At 41.4% G+C, this 16493-nt stretch overlaps 3 protein-coding genes across 5 annotated transcripts in view; 1 reads left to right on the plus strand and 2 right to left on the minus strand.

Moving 5' to 3' along the window:
* arhgap39 (Rho GTPase activating protein 39) overlaps positions 1–2945 on the plus strand; it is a 49985-nt gene extending 47040 nt beyond the window's left edge. For both annotated transcript variants that reach the window (XM_087784404.1, XM_087784403.1), the window contains exons 9-11: positions 79–170; positions 286–455; positions 849–2945. In XM_087784404.1, the coding sequence (XP_087640530.1) occupies positions 79–170; positions 286–455; positions 849–1043 (457 nt within the window). In that variant the 3' untranslated portion in view covers positions 1044–2945. The remainder of the gene's footprint in view (positions 1–78; positions 171–285; positions 456–848) is intronic.
* On the minus strand, positions 1298–8033 carry lrrc41 (leucine rich repeat containing 41). The gene is made up of 11 exons (XM_087784405.1): positions 7875–8033; positions 5691–5777; positions 5562–5617; positions 4839–5496; positions 4557–4778; positions 3796–3960; positions 3632–3730; positions 3443–3571; positions 3306–3378; positions 3004–3234; positions 1298–1643 (listed from the first exon to the last, which is right to left on the minus strand). Exons 1-10 carry the CDS (start codon positions 7975–7977, stop codon positions 3015–3017), a joined length of 1812 nt encoding a protein of 603 aa, XP_087640531.1. The 5' UTR covers positions 7978–8033; the 3' UTR covers positions 1298–1643; positions 3004–3014.
* Positions 8034–8263: 230 nt separating this feature from the next.
* On the minus strand, positions 8264–14639 carry rad54l (RAD54 like). Of its 2 annotated transcripts, XM_087782897.1 has the most exons (18): positions 14489–14639; positions 14329–14412; positions 14110–14220; positions 13971–14031; positions 13769–13904; positions 12925–12994; positions 12571–12859; positions 11963–12087; positions 11272–11422; positions 11062–11188; positions 10901–10975; positions 10708–10838; positions 10537–10647; positions 9621–9744; positions 9032–9110; positions 8787–8966; positions 8546–8709; positions 8264–8465 (listed from the first exon to the last, which is right to left on the minus strand). In XM_087782897.1, exons 1-18 carry the CDS (start codon positions 14489–14491, stop codon positions 8264–8266), a joined length of 2223 nt encoding a protein of 740 aa, XP_087639023.1. In that variant the 5' UTR covers positions 14492–14639. The 2 variants fall into 2 exon arrangements, with proteins under 2 accessions (XP_087639023.1, XP_087639022.1); XM_087782896.1 differs by having other exon boundaries at positions 14329–14639.
* Between the last annotated feature and the right edge of the window lie 1854 nt (positions 14640–16493).

Raw genomic sequence — 16493 nt, forward strand, 5'->3', positions numbered from 1 at the left:
CAAATATCGAGATAAAGAAATAAAAGATAAACTTGTAACATCAGTTATGCTTCAACAACTCTGACCTTTGACCTGCAGGGTGCCAGGAGACATAGATGAAGTGAACGCTCTCAAGCTGCAAGTGGATCAATGGAAAATCCCCACAGGACTGGAGGACCCACATATCCCAGGTACACACACAGTTATATTTAGAGTCTGTTCTGACCATGAGCTACAGATATTGTCACATCTTCATAGAAGTTCAAACATGTTTAAGGGGATCCTTCATTTTTTTGTGTTTCACAGCTTCTCTGCTGAAGCTCTGGTACCGGGAGCTGGAGGAGCCACTGATCCCTCACGAGTTCTACGAGGAGTGTATCACTCACTACGACAACCCAGAGGCGGCCGTCAACGTGGTGCTGGGTCTGCCCCACATCAACAAACTGGTGCTCTGCTACCTCATCCGCTTCCTACAGGTGACCCTCCCTCTCACACACACACACACACACAAATACGACACATCAGCAGCAGAAGACACGCAACATTCGTCAGTGCACTTGAGGGTAAACCAGCTGCTATAGCGACACTCTGTGGATGAATGATGTCACTGCACCGAGACAGGAGAAAAATCATATACATTTTTTTATTAAAACGTCTGCCAAAGTGGCGCTTTAACAACTCTGCCAGTGTTTAGAACAATTATAAACATCATAAATTATATTTATTTTGAAGATATCATTTTAACATGAACATGTTTCCATTATATCAGAAACTTGTATTGCCAGTGTAGTAAACACAACATCAGTACAGAATAAAAGAATGTTGTGACTCACGCAGTAAATTGAACGTTAAATGTGTCTTATCTGCAGGTGTTCGCTCAGTCCGTCAACGTCTCCATCACCAAGATGGACGTCAACAACCTGGCCATGGTCATGGCTCCCAACTGCCTGCGCTGCCAGTCGGACGACCCGAGGGTGATCTTTGAGAACACCCGCAAGGAGATGTCCTTCATCCGGGTGCTGATCCAGAGGCTGGACACCAGCTTCATGGACGGGATCCTATAGCCACGCACGACACACACACCTGCTGAGTCTCATCTGCCGCTGCCTTGATTTCAGTTCACTGCACATCTCCAGCTGTTTTATAGACGCTTTGTTTCTCACACACACACTGATGCTGAACCCTTCAGACGGTACTCTCGTGTCTCCAGACACACAAACACACACCAGACTGTGCAGGGATCCCCTCGCCTCAGAGGACCCACGGTTGCCTCACCTTTGACCCACACCGTGTACAATAGCATCTTGAAGAAGGAAAGTCAACTGAGATGTATTTATTCAAGCAGACACACAAACCTCCTGCCGTAGATGTTCAAGTCTCACACTCACTCAGGCTCAGCATCAGGTCGTTTTTAGGACGCCGTCGTCATGACGACCAGCACTGACTGTCAGTTAGAAAAAGGAAGTCTCCGGTGAGCAGGACGTGGTCGCTCGTGCAAGTCCGACACCTTTGACCTCTGGCCTCGGAGGGTGTGGCCGAGGGATGGACCAGTGGGAGCGCACTTTTCTCGGGTTGATGACGTTGAGAGTTTGTTCGCGTCGGTCTGGTTCTGGTGTCCAGGTCCACTCACCCGACGTCCTCCATCAAGGCCACGTAGAACACACCTAGAGTCAGAGTGATCCGATGACATCACTGCCAACAACACTGCTGCCCCCCCCCGACCCAACTCACCTCCACACCCCCCCGGCCTTTCTGCTCACTAATGATTGTGAATGTGCCCCCCCCAGTCTCGTCTCCCCCGTCCCACCAGAGAATCTACTGATGTTGGTTTGAGATTTGACGTATTTAACAGAATGTTTTTTAACCGATTCTTTTGTATGATTTAATTTATTTCTATTTATTTGGGATTAATGCCTTGTTGAGATGTCGTCTTGTAGACTCCAGTGTGTTTTTGTTACGTCTCCGTGAGTGTGCGAGTCCCTCCCCCCCGTTTTGACTGGGGACTCGTCGAGGGCATGATTGTGTGTGTGTGTGTGTGTGTAGGTGTGTGAACACACTCCACCGAGCTTACATGTACATTGCAACTGCACAGATGTTGGAGAAACAAACATTTGCAGAAGGAAAGTCTCTCCGTCTGCAGCGGTGCGAGTTCACTAGTGTGCCGGACTCAAGGTCAGAGTGTTCAGTATTCAAGAGGGCGACTCGTCGAGACCCACTGACAGCCTTAATATTACGACCCCTTCCGCTAGAAACTGAGATCCAACCAACTATTTCTATATTCTGTTTTAGACAGGAACGAAACTTTAAGGCAGACAGGAAGAGTCACTAAAATGCTGCGTTCTATTCTGCTCTGACGTCAGAACTGGATTGTCCTCCTGAGAATTTGAAAAATTTATATCCAGGCATCCGTAGTTGCCGAGTTATAGTCTGCGATATTCCACACTTATAATAAAGATTCTATTTATTGTGTACAAAGAAATGTATGTAAACGGTTAAACTCGTCGAATTGTTAGCAGCCGTATTTGAATGTGAAGTCTGACATCACGCACAAATGGAACGCAGCCAACCTCCAGAACTTTAAGCTCGACATGAACTCTCTGCTGCCACCTGGTGTTTAAAAAAAATGCAGGTTGAAAATTATTAGAAATTGGAACGATCAACTAACAAAATAACAGCAACAGAAAACGAGTGTGTGTGCGTGAGAGTTTGTGTTCGGTGTACATAGGTGAGATTGCCACAGGTGAACAAGTTAGCATGCAGATATCAAAGTCTTCACTCTTCTACTTGAATCGACTAAAACAGGAACATTTAGCTTTAAAAAGTCCGAACACTAAACCAGACGTGTTTCTTTTCTACTGGGTTCTACTAATGATGAACGTTGTGTCCTTGTGTCCACACCACTAGCCTGACGGGAGACTTTGGAAGTGGAACAGACGTTGGTTTAATAAAGGAATCAAATGTCAAAAGGCGTGTCTTTCTAGTCTTGTGTTCTGAAACCGGTCCTGGACCCGGCGCCGGGCTCACCTGGAGAACGGTCACATGTTGCTGATGTAGTCGTCCATCATGCAGGTGGATTTCCAGACCTCCACCACGACGGTACAAAATGTGTTCAGCCTCTTCAGAACCGCCTTCCACGAGTCTGGGTCTCTGTCCCCCGGGTTCGTCCTGAGGTCGAGGGTCAGCTTGTGAGGAGGAGGGTTTTTATGGATCGCCTCGGAGAACCGGAGCAGCTCAGCCGGACGAATGAAGTTGGAGCTGCAGTAGCGACACAAGGGTATATATATCGGACCAAAATCAAGTTAGATTCATGTGTGTGTCGTCCTCACCTGAGGTCCAGCTTCCTCACGGTGCTGGGCGACGCTCCAGAGAACAGTTCTCCCAGCACACACACGTTCGTGGCTGTCCACGGACAAGAGTTTCAACCTTCAAATCGACCTCTACAGGACATATATTTAGGACTAACCGATGCGATTCTGTGCCAGGCCGAGCGTGTGCAGAGACGTCACGGCCTTGACTGCTTCCACCAGCTGCCTCAGAACCTCCTGCTGGTCGCCGCACCTCTCCAGCAGACGACAGTCCTTCAGGTGAAGCTCTGAGAAGAAGCAGGTCGCTGTGAAGCCGCCAATGAGAGAAACGTAGGACGAGAGCTCACCTTCCAGCCTGGTGCGCCTCAGCAGATGGACAATCTCGTCAAGACAGTTGGACAGGTTCAAGTCCTCCAGGTGCAGATGTGTCAAGCATCTGCTGGACTCTAGCGGGCGAGCACGAGTCAGCTTCGGACCACGTTTAAAGACGGAGACGTGTGAAGTGTTGCACCTGCGAGGGAGCTGAGGAAGGGTTTGTGGGAGGATCCTGGAGACGCTCTCAGGCCGGCGAGGTGAAGCGAGCAGAGGCGTGGACATCTCTTCAGCGTGGTCACCAGGAGCCTCTCGTCCGTCCTCACGTGTGCAGCTCGCACTGACAGCTTCTCCAGAGGCACGACTGGAGACAAGCGTCACAATCATATTTAAGTGAAGAAAGATAATATATTTCTACTTGAATATCATTTTAATTCAGCAGCTCTGTAGCAAATTTCCTTTTTTGGGGCTTTTTTTAAAAAAATCTTTTAATTTTCATAATAGTTCTTTTATGATTATATTTGTATAAAAAGTGTCAAATGAAAAAATATCTTTTTTATTTATTTACAGTTAACATGCAAATATTGAGTTTGTTGATTTTGGTGTTGCAACTAAATTTCCAGCCGCTAGATGGCAGCAGTCATTACATCCTCCGAAGGTAAAGCAACAATGAAACACTGCGAGATCCCGGCAATGACTGAGGACAAGAGGATACAGCCGATTCCAGCAGCTTTTAAAGATGTTTGGGAATATTTTGGTTTTTAAAACAAAATAAAAGCAGTTACGACGTCGTCAAGAGACATGTCTGTAAATTCTCCACTCGGACAATGCTACAAATATATTCTTGCTCGTACAGTACCACAATATATCACCAGAGTATGTACACACATGTAGTAAAGAGCCTGTGACAAATCACCACACTCGTGGATTCCATGGTCATGACCTCAGGGGCGCTCTTACCTCGGTCGATGACGGGAGTCTCCTGCATCGGCTCTGTTAGGGGGGCATGAGTGACCTCGATAGAGATGGACTTCAGTCCAGGGCTGGTGTCCAACAGAATGTACAGATGATCCAGCTGCTGCAGCTCAGTGATGGTGACCTCGGAGAGGGAGCTGCTGCCGCTCGTGGACAGACGCACGAGGCCCACGGAGAGTCCGAACATGTCCGCGGCGGTGAAGGAGCCTGAACACAGTCAACAGACATGTCGATGTGTATCACGACCACCGGAGGATCGACCCTTACTTTTGCCGTGGAGCGTGAGCGAGCGCAGGTGATGTAGTTTAGGCAGCGAAGAGATCAGGACTTGGAGGGATTTCTTTCCGCACCCGTGGACCTCCAGCTGCTCCAGCCTCCCCCTCGCACACGCCCCGCCAGCAGCGCACTCCCTTAGGGTCGTGTGGAGCAGCTGCACCGTCGGGTGAGAGTCCGACTCGCTCTCCAACCTTTGCCGTTTGTTCGACGGCTCCTCCGCCGAGTCCTGCCTCGAGTCGATATCAGGAGAGAGACCCTCGCCGTACAGAAGGCAGGCGAGCGTGACGGGACAGTCCACCTGCAGAACCACTCTCCGGGCCGCACCGTGATCCAGCAGGCGGTGCAGGACGCACAAGGCGCTCTTAGAAGCCCCGTCCGGCCGCGCCAGGGACATGGATACGGTGACGCGACCGAGTCGCTTCTCCAGGAGCGCCAGGAGAGGTCGCTGTTCGGCGACTAACCGCTCCAGGGAGTTGTCCGGGTTGCAAAGGCGGAAACTGTTGATGTATTTGGCTGCAGTTCTCAGGAAGGATCCGCGGTCGGACACGTGTTTGTGGAATGAAAATCTGAAGGATTTGTAAAACATGCACTCAAAGAGCGGCCGCAGAACATCCTCCCGGAGTTCTTCATCGGTCTGGAAGTCGGAAGTCTAGAGATGACACACAAGGCGTTACACACAGTGTTACACATGGTAATACACACAGTGACACCTACATGGCTCACAAACACATCCTGTCGAACACGGAGCCAGAAGGAGCGAGTGGAGATTCCTGAAGCACAAACATTTATTTATATTTTTTTTTTGGAGTTTGTTTTTTCTGCAACACAAATGACACAAAGTACCTTTGAGATTGAGTTCGGGCTCCAGCTCCAGAACGTCACACACCGTGAGGTGGAAGAGAAGCTCTTTGATGAGAACCTCTGGCAGATCTGAGGAGAAACATTTAACACAGCTGAAAAACGAATTATGTCTGTGTTTTAAACACCACCTTCTACCGGGGGAAAGTGTTTTGATCCTGCTTTTAGTGCGGCTGTTGTGAGAGGGCATCAAGCAACAAAAAAAAGCAGCGAAAAGCCTAAATATAATGGGAAGACTTAAACAAAGAGAATAGAAAATGCAAGAAAAACTTATAAAAGCCCAGGGCCGTAGTCGATGTGAGAGAAAGAGAAGAACCAAAGAAAATCGATATGCATCAATATTTCTTTATACATACTATGTTGATATTCAACGGCACTGTAGCAACTTTTTCTTTTGGAGGGGTGTGGGGGGGTCTTTCACATCATATTTTCTTTCTATTACAAAGTCTTTTTTGTTTATTTATATTCAATGAAGCAGGCATTAAACAAAAAAAAAACAATTATTTACAATTGCAATGCAAATCATCTGCAGCTAAAGGAACAATAAAAGCTATTACTGAGGACAGGAGGATACATTCCACTATAGCAGCTTTTAAAGCTGATGTTCTGACCATTTTTTGTTGAAACTGTCACCCGATTTTTGTTTTCAGTTCTATCAAACAAAGTACATATCCAATCATATCGTGATCTAAATATATCGTATCCAATTGTATCGTGAGTTTAATTCGTATTGAATAATATCGTGAGCAGAATATATCGTATCAAATCATATCGTGATCTGAATATATTGTATCCAATTGTATCCTGAGTTTAATATATCATATTGAATAATATTGTGAGCAGAATATATCGTATCAAATCGTATCAGAGTTAATTATATCATATCAAATTGTAACGTGAGTTTTATATATAGTATCAAATCATATTGTGAGTTTAATATATCATATCAAATTGTATCGTGAGTTTAATATATTGTATCAAATCGTATCCGAGTTATTTATATCATATCAAATCGTATCAGAGTTTAATATATCATATCAAATCATATTGTGAGTTTAATATATCATATCAAATTGTATCCTGAGTTAAATATACCATATCAAATTGTATCGTGAGTTTAATATATCGTATCAAATTGTATCCTGAGTTAAATATACCATATCAAATTGTATCCTGAGTTTAATATATCGTATCAAATCGTATCGTGAGTTAAATATACCATATCAAATTGTATCGTGAGTTTAATATATCGTACCAAATTGTATCCTGAGTTAAATATACCATATCAAATTGTATCGTGAGTTTAATATATCATATCAAATTGTATCCTGAGTTAAATATACCATATCAAATCGTATCGTGAGTTTAATATATCGTATCAAATTGTATCCTTAGTTAAATATACCATATCAAATTGTATCGTGAGTTTAATATATCGTATCAAATCGTATCGTGAGTTTAATATATCGTATCAAATCGTATCGTGAGTTTAATATATCGTATCAAATTGTATCATGAGTTTAATTTATTTTATAAAATCGTATCGTGAGTTTAATATATTGTATCAAATTGTATCGTGAGTTTAATATATTGTATCAAATCGTATCGTGAGTTTAATATATCGTATAAAATCGTATCGTGAACTGAATATATCGTATTGAATCGTATTGTGAGCTAAATAAATTGTAGAATTTTTTTTATTATTTTTTTTAAACACTCAATTCCTTTTGAAGTGACATCACAGAATAAAGGTTTTATCGAAATGGTCACAAATATGGCAATAAAAAAGGACAAACCTAAAGCCCTATAGTAATAGTTAAAGTTAGACTAGTAATGAATAATACAAATAAATACACAATAAATGTGTTAACATCTACATGATCAGTTTAATGAGTTTTCCTTTGACCCCACGAGGGCCAAATACAAATCATAAACAAAGCTAAATAATAGAATATATATTTAAATGGTAGTAGCTTCATAGGATGAATGTTATAAGAGTATTATAAGCAATAGTCGATTTCAAACAATTCATACATTCCGAAACTTTCTATAGTCTTTCTAATGAATTCAGTGATTCTGTAAAAGTGAACGATGCTTGAATCAATATTTATATATCGTAACAATCTTAGTACAACAGTTTAAATGAGCTTCACTACAAGTCAGACTCACCGAGAACAGCTTTAGCGCCAATAACAGCAAAATGTTTCCTCACAGCGTGAAAACAAAGAGTCTTCAGACAAGCGTGTCTTCTTGATTCTCCTGCACCAGCCATGATCCCACCACAGGTCTCAGGTCAGCAGAGAAGTAAACGAAGCTGTGAAGTTTACTGTTGACGTTTTCTTCCTCGTCATTTTTTTTAGCCGCAGGTTGGGCGTGTCTGCCCCCTACCGGCCAAATACTTATACGTCCCAAAAAAAACTTCTACGTACGTCAACATGTCAATTCAAATAATACTCAGACTCTTCAAGTCACATTTCACCAATTTATTTTCTTTTATTTCTTTTAAAATGAAGCAGAACCAATAAATAAATATTTCTATGTACATGGAGCGGCTGCTGCTATACGACTCCCTTCTGGTCTTCATGTGATCGCTGGTGGAAGACAAAGGACACAGCCGCGTCCCAAGAGGCCCTCAGCACTTGGTCCCTCAGACCCTTCTTGTCAGAGCAGTGGATCCACTGGGAGAGGTCACTGGTGCAGTCGGAGTCCTCGGCGGGAGGACGCACCTGGATCCCGTTCACACAGCGTCGACATCGGAACCTACAGGAGGAAGGAAGTGTTTATTAGCCGTGAGTCGTTTTTTACATCACTTTTAATGTCGTGATTAAAGAAAGACTTGCTTGTCATGAGTGTCGCTGGTCGTCTCCTCGTTCAGAGTGAAGAGTTCTCGCAGCTCTCCCAGTGAAAAGTGTCGCTCCACGTCCTGCTCCTCATCCACCACACAGCTGCTCAGAGCTTTCTTATGAGCTTGTCTCTGCAGGATCTTCTCCTCGATGGTCCCCGTCTGTCCAGGTGCATTTTTACAAGAGAGATTCGCTCGTCAATTAATACAAACTCATGATTAAATAGCTTCAAACGTACAGAGAGGAGTCTGTAGATGTAGCAGGTCTTCTTCTGCCCGTCTCGCCAAACCCGAGCCATGGCCTGCTCGTCGTTGGCCGGGTTCCAGTCAGGATCAAACATGACCAGACGATTGGCACCGATCAAGTTCAGGCCGCAGCCCCCGGCCTTGCTGCTCAGCATGAAGATGAACTCTGGATTCTTAGTGGAGGGAAGTGAGAGAGTTTAGAGCGAACCAACCGCCTGATGAACCTTCTGTGACTCACCGACGGGCTGTTGAACTTCTCCACGACCTTGGCTCTTTTCTTGATGGACATGGTGCCGTCCAGTCGAACGTACAGGTATCTGTCCGACACCAGGGAGGTTAAGAGTTTAAAGATCCATTTAAAACATTTTCTTTTTTATTATCTAAAACATTTCTGGAGTAAAGACTTCTCTCTAGTCACATTTTTGTGAAAGATTCAGTATTATTAGTTCATTATTTAAGTTTGTTGATTATTTTTTTATTTTTTTTAATTAATTTTCTTAAATGTCTTAATTAATGTAAGTAAGTAAGTAAGTAATTTGTATTTATAAAATGTATTCATGTTTTGCATCATGGGTCAGAGAGGACCACAATTTCATTCCCAAGTCCTAATACATGCATATTTGACAATTAAAAAAAACTTGAACTTGAAACTTGAAAGAGATCGACAATAGATTTTTCTTATATTTTGGGCTTATTTTGTCCGTTTAAAAATAGCTTTTCTGAGTGTGGCTCGGGGTGGCTTTTCATTTAGCCTGGAACGCTCCTAAACGGCTCTTGACACGTCAAAGGTTGCAGAACCCTGCACTAGAATGTAATCACAACTGTACCTTCGAGACCTGCACAGCTTCTCAAAAAGATCCAGCGTCTGAGTGTAGTTGGACACCAGCACCACCTTGTCACTGGATGTGCTTCGTGTCATGGCGAGGATGTAGTCCAGAACCAGCATTTTCCCTGAAGGAAAGTTAAATCAATTACAGTCAATAATAAACATCGATCAATCAGACATCATGGAATCATTTGCTCTTTCCTGCGACACACATGTTTCATATAATGTTGATCAGAACTTCTGTGTTATATTGTCATCAGGAAATAATGATATTGTATATTTATATATTCATCTCACGATTTCCGTTAAAGCGATTGAACTTGTATTTCCTTTAGCAGTTTGTTGAGACACTTAATGATTTGTATGAACTCAACACACCTAATCTCTAAACTAAGCTGGACTTTTGAAAATGTATTTTAAAATAATGTTTAACTTCCTAAATGTTAAGGTTGAATAATATGGAATACCAGGAGTGCCACAATCAGTTAATAATACAGTGTTTGGAAATAGCGACATCCAAGGAAAAATAACTTTAAATTGCTATTGTGAAATAAATACAGGCATATACGTGTAAATCAATATCGAACTACGTGTATTTCGTATTTCAAAAAAGTGAATTACCGAAAACTCTTTAACCAAATGGTCTATTTGGTCCTCTTTTCTTTTTCTTTTTTTTTTACCTCAGTGTTTTCCATCTTCCTACATTTCATCTTGCCATAGTACAACTGTCTTTTTGTAAAACCATCGGACGCAACATTGCAGTTACACAGTTCTGACACTGGGGGGAGCCATAATGACTTGATTACACGTGAAGCCACTGAATCCACATTCTCGTGATCCAGCAAACTTATAACTTATGCTTCAGACATGTTCAAAATTCTTTCTTCATCTCGTGAAAAGAAGAAATGAGATCTTACCGGAGAGCTGTGGCTCCACAGCCTTGGTGGAGTACCCAGAGGGGAACAGATCTATCGCTCCTGCAAAGCCCTCCTCGCCCTGGACACACTTGTCGTAGATGAGAGCAGGATCTGAGAGAAAACCATAATCAGACAAAAATCACATCCACTCGTTCTTACTCATGGACCTACGGTTGCACAGTTTCTTGAGTGAAGTGATGGAGGACAGGGAGGAGACGCTCATCTTGCCCTGCTGTAGTGTCTCTAGAGGTTTGGCCTGTTTGAGGAAGTGTTTGTAGAGCTCGGTCTGCAGAGAGGTCAACCTGCCAGGAAACACTTGTCAATCCATTCGTCTTGTTTAAAGCTCAATAAAGTCTCTTCCTACCTGCAGCACACCACCTGCTCGATCTTCACCGGGAGATACTTGGACAGGATGTCGGATGTTCTTCTTATCAAACACCTGCAGGAAGACAACAAAATTTGAACCATCACCAGATTAAAATTAAAAAAATGTAACAGGAAGTAAATGTTGTGACGTCTTCTCACCTGTTAACGACACTGATCAGCTCTTTGAGCTTCTCCTCCCCGGTCTGTCTGTCTTTATCACTGGCGTCAGCGTCTCTGCCCTTCAGGATGGGAAGTTCAAACCTCTTCTTAAACTCCTGAGCAGTTCCTGCGATGGAAGGAAGCTCCAGTCACTCAATAAAAACATCAACAACAACAACAGGAAGTTATTAAAAATGTGCTGCAGCTCACCAAGAATCCCAGCATTAACAAAGTGCACCAGACTGAAGTACTCCAGCAGGTCGTTCTGGATGGGAGTACCAGAGATCAGCACTCGTCTCTGGGCACTCATGGCGTTCAAAGCCTGGTAAGTCTGGTTGTCAGCGTTCTTCAACCGATGGCCCTGAAGAGAGTGAAAACACGACATCACAACAAGCAGCAGGAACATCCAAATAAGCCATTTACTTTTATATACACAATGATAAATATATAGAACTGTGTTTTTACTACTTTATAATGAATCAATGAATATGAAGACGAGATTGATTGGAAAGAACACGATGATTAATAATAATAATTTTCTCTGAAACTCTATTACACAAACAAATGATGCATCCAATTGCTGTATGTAACTAAATAAAAATAATTTAATTAACACACAGGCCTTAAAATCAATTGAAATTTGCTGAATTTGAAAGAAAATAAATGCACTTATTTAAGTGACAAGTAAAGTTTGATACGTTTACTGTAACTTAACACTTTGAGTTTTGTGTTGTTATTTATTAGGCATGTGTGATCGATAACAAAGTGACTTTTGTGTGTTTAAGTTGCTATGGAATCTGCGATCAAGATCAGCCTAATGTAACCCCTAATGCTGGTGTTTTTTATAGATACAGTACATCAATGTAGAGAAGAACAATAACTGTCAGGACCAACAAGTCACCTCGTCACAGATGACCAGGCCGACCTTTCCCTTGTGCAGCACGTGAGCGTGCAGACGAAACGTCTCGTACGAGATGATGAGAATCGGCGTTGGAACTCTCGAGCCAAACTGAGACATGAAGTTGACTGAAGGTGGAGAAGAAAAGAGACATATTAAATGAAATAAAATCAGTTTCACAATATTTGAATAGACAACAAGAGACAAACTTAAACTATTCTATTATTTTAAATGTTTTGCCAAAGTCATCAGCGTGAAGATTTACACCTAAACTCGCTCACTAGGAGAGATTTCAACTCGAGTCAATTAAATATCTAATGTGGAGTCAAAGTCAAAATAATAAATTATTATTTTATAAAACCATTGTTTTAAAAATAAATCTCACATTAAAGCAATATTTTTATATTTACTTATAAATATCAAATAGTCAAAAAAATGACAAAGCAGAGAAGAAAAAAACAAGAGACAATGTACAGGCTAGTATTGACTAACATAAATAAATATAAAAAAAATTTTTTCTACATGAACTTTGTTCAGGTCTTTGTCCAGGTCTGCTCTAGGCTCTGCTGCATTTTAACATATTTTAAAGATTTGTATTAAGTGACACTAACCAAGTTTGCGGTCTATCTCCTCCTTGGACCCTCCGTCTATAGCCACCGGTGTGACGCGTCCTCCCAGCCACTTCCCCACCTCGTTGTACCAGTTCCGGACCAGACTGGAGGGCGACACCACAATGGCCTTGTCGATCTCGCCCTTGGCGTCTGGACTTTGGCGTAACAGGGTCCACAAGAGGGCGATGCACTGCAGGGTCTTACCCAGGCCCATCTCGTCTGCCATTATGCAGCCGAACGAGCCCGGGATCTTTCTGCCCGTCACACACTCCCACAGGAACTTCACCCCCTTTTGAGACACGACACTTGAGTGGACGTGACTTTAAAACACAGCAGATTACATGCTTACAGTACCTCTCGCTGATGAGGCCGCAGCACTTTGCCCAGGACTGGATCCACCACGACATGGACCGGCAGCTTGTCTCTACACAAGATGAACAAACAGATTTATTTCTCTTCTAAAAATGGTTTAATTAAAGAATAAACGTGGCTATTTACAATATGTACCAGTCGCTTATAAAAGCGCTATACAAATAAAAATTACTTACTTACTTATTGGACTTGATTATAATGACATGAATAATAACACAAATGTGGGGGGTGTATTGGCAAGAATTTGGCAGTACAATGCGTTTAACGATACGATAAGATATATTGCAATACAGTAGGAACAAGCATATAGCAGTAGTATTTCGAGTACTTGACTCTGGTGTTATAGAACCACAGACCACATGACTCTTGATGAAGTTGTAACTGCTAAAATATGTCCAAACGTCAGCTTTAAAAGCTGCTGAAGCTAACTGTATCCTCTCGTCCTCAGTCAGAGATCTGCGGAGATCTTACAGGATTTATTTGTTCCTTTATCTGCGGAGGTCGTTATGAGTCCTGCCATCTAGTGGCGGGAAGATTATTTGTAACACAAAAATTAACAAACGCTGTTAATAGTGATTGTGAAGGAAAAAAGGTTTTCTTCAAACAAATACATTATTACAATTTAAAAAAATTCTAGTGATTATTATAGTGTATGGATATTTTTTGCATCGCTACAGCCTTGACCGTCTAGATCTCTACAGTGAGTTCATGTCGTAAGTTCTGTGGGTTCTTGCCTTCACGTCTGCACTTTTACAGGACGCTAAGATACACAGAGACTCACATCAGGTTCCGGATTACACAACATAGGTTTGGATTCAACACCTACTTGTCAGCCTTGATCAGGTCGTGAGCGCCCAGACTATCTGGCGAGTAAAGAACGAGAGCGTCCTCAGCGAAGGGATCGTGAAGCGCTCGTCTGATTCCGGCGCGCTTCAAACCGAGCGCCCGGATTCCCAGAGTGCCTGAGGGTGACCAGTAAAATAAGATCATCAACATTCATCGACCAGAAACCTGCAATCGTCATCTACCTGAGTAATTTTGAATGGGAATCTTAAATGGCTTGGAGAGAATGCGTCGGATCAATTCTTCCTGTTGAGATCAAGGTTGTTAAACTGTTTATTTGACATTAATACAACCAAATGTCTTGTGCATGGTTGTGTGTTTTACATGTGTGTCTCCATCCTGACTCGTGGGTCTGTTGTGCAGTGGAGTCAAAGGTTTCCTGTAAGGGGAGATGTTGCAGTCTCTGGCGATCTTGCAGCTTTTCTTTCTCTTTTCCTGCAGATAGTTCATGGACATTAGCGTTTTCATCGCAACGTGTAAATACATTGACAGGAGCCCGGATGTAGATGTTCTTCACAGCTATATTTGATGTACTTCACTCACAACTGTGTATTCCTCGTCGTCTTCGTCGCTAGAATCCCCGCCTTGCTTTCTCTTGGCCATCTGACTGGGAGCAAGACTTCTCCTCTGGATGCATTGAAACACAATAATAATCATTTAAAAACGTATTTAAACAACGTTACGACATGTTAGACAAACTCACCATTTTTCTTCCTTAACTTAAGCTCGAACTACCTTCATTCGTCGTGTTTACAGGTAGTATTTTCTGACGCCGTTGGTAGTAAATATTGATAAACGAGACGAAAACAACAGTTAGCTAAAGCTCTGCTGAAGTGTCTCTGTGATGATGTTGAAGTGCGCGCTAAATGTGGCACAACACTACGGAGAGCGAGGAGGCTCATGTTATCACAACACGGATCGAATTACGCTTAAAGTTTGTTTTCTTTCTTCGACATCAACTTAATGACTATAATTTTCTAACAAAACATTATCTCATTATTTATCTATCTATAAAATTAAATCCAGTACATACTGTATATATTTTTGGGTATGTAGTTTAGTTTTGGACTATTTAACATCATAGTTTTTTTTAGAATACAACTCTGAAAAAGAGTTTTGGGATTTGATGATGAAGTCTAAGAATGAATGAATGAATTATTCAAATTTTACGTTCAAATATTACAAACTCTCGAATAACCTGTAGACTATTCGAACCCACCACTAGAGGGGGCGTTGACCTTATACTTTACGTATACATATAATTATAAAATTATTTTATGTAAAGTGACAAATTAAAATAAAGATATCTCAAGACATGCTGAATTGAAGCTCGGTTTAAATATCTGTTTTAAAGTGATCACACTCAACCTTTCACTTATGTTTGACATAATAAAAACTTACCTCTTAAACTGATTGAATAATGACATTGTTTTTATGATATATAAAGGATGATGAAGAGTTTATTATTCATTATGGTTGTTTCTTAAGAACACTGTGTTGGAAGAATGGTTTCTTTCGGTCAAAACAGACAAGTGTGTATATATTGACACACAATATATACAGAGAAAATAAAACCACAAGAAAGCCAACATTTCTAAACGTTTTATTATTCATATTGTACAAAAATAACAAATGTCATTTACAAACAATAGATGTATAAATATATTCAAGGTAGTTTTTTGTACCATATACAACAGGTGTGTACAGATGAGACTACCTCTGATACAGTGGATGAACTGGGGAGTGTGTATTTAAGACGGTGGAAGGAGTTATCGAGTGAACAACACCAGAATGAAGTGTAACGATGAAGAACAGTCACAGAAATGATCACATTTCTTCAGAGTCATCCAGCTGAAGACAGTGTATTATTGGTCTGTGGGTTGAGTGGAGAGTAAAAACGTTTTCAGTAAAACACAAACCCCGAGTTTCAGATATAAACATTTGATATTGATAATGTAATACTTACTATATTATCAAATATGTCACACAAATCTGAAACTTGTTTAATTAGTTCATTATGATCTTTCAATGGTTTCAATTGCAGCATTCAACTGTGAAATTATTACAATTGTTAACCTTTTATGTTAAACAAGTTTCAGACTGAGTAACCGTTCTTCCTTAACGTATTAGGGTATAAATGTCAATATTATTATAAGTCAATATTAGCAGAATCTTAAGACGGACCTTTGATACAATCAATGATTGTTGGACGTCTCAAACCCATAAATATGATCTTTTTAACAAACACATAAAAAAAAGTGAAAAAAGAACCGTTTGTTTCTTTTATAATAGAAGAAATAAATGCAGAATAAATAAAATAACTTAAACAATAAATACTCTTATATACAGTAAGACAACAGAATCCATTGCATGTGCTAAACAGTCAGACTCATCAGAGTGTCGTTCAACAGACTGTCTTGTAGGAGGGACAGACAGAACTATCTGTTCAGACAGAGTTGGGTTTTACTGGCGTGTCTCTAATGACAGTCTATGAGGACATTTCTCATAGAAATATGAATGAGATAACGTAGGTAGTGAAGTCAAGAGTAGTCTGAACCTGATATCATAGAAGCTTCATGAAACCGTCAACCACATGTTGTCCCATTTCACCTGTATTTTTGTGTTTCAGTAGTGAAGCGAACCCGTGGCGTGCGCTGTTGAACTGCATCAGATAAAAAGTATAAAAAATATAAGTTGATGGAAATGAC

This window comes from Callionymus lyra, chromosome 2 (assembly GCF_982586985.1).
Source record: "Callionymus lyra chromosome 2, fCalLyr1.hap1.1, whole genome shotgun sequence".
Lineage (NCBI taxonomy): Eukaryota > Metazoa > Chordata > Actinopteri > Syngnathiformes > Callionymidae > Callionymus > Callionymus lyra.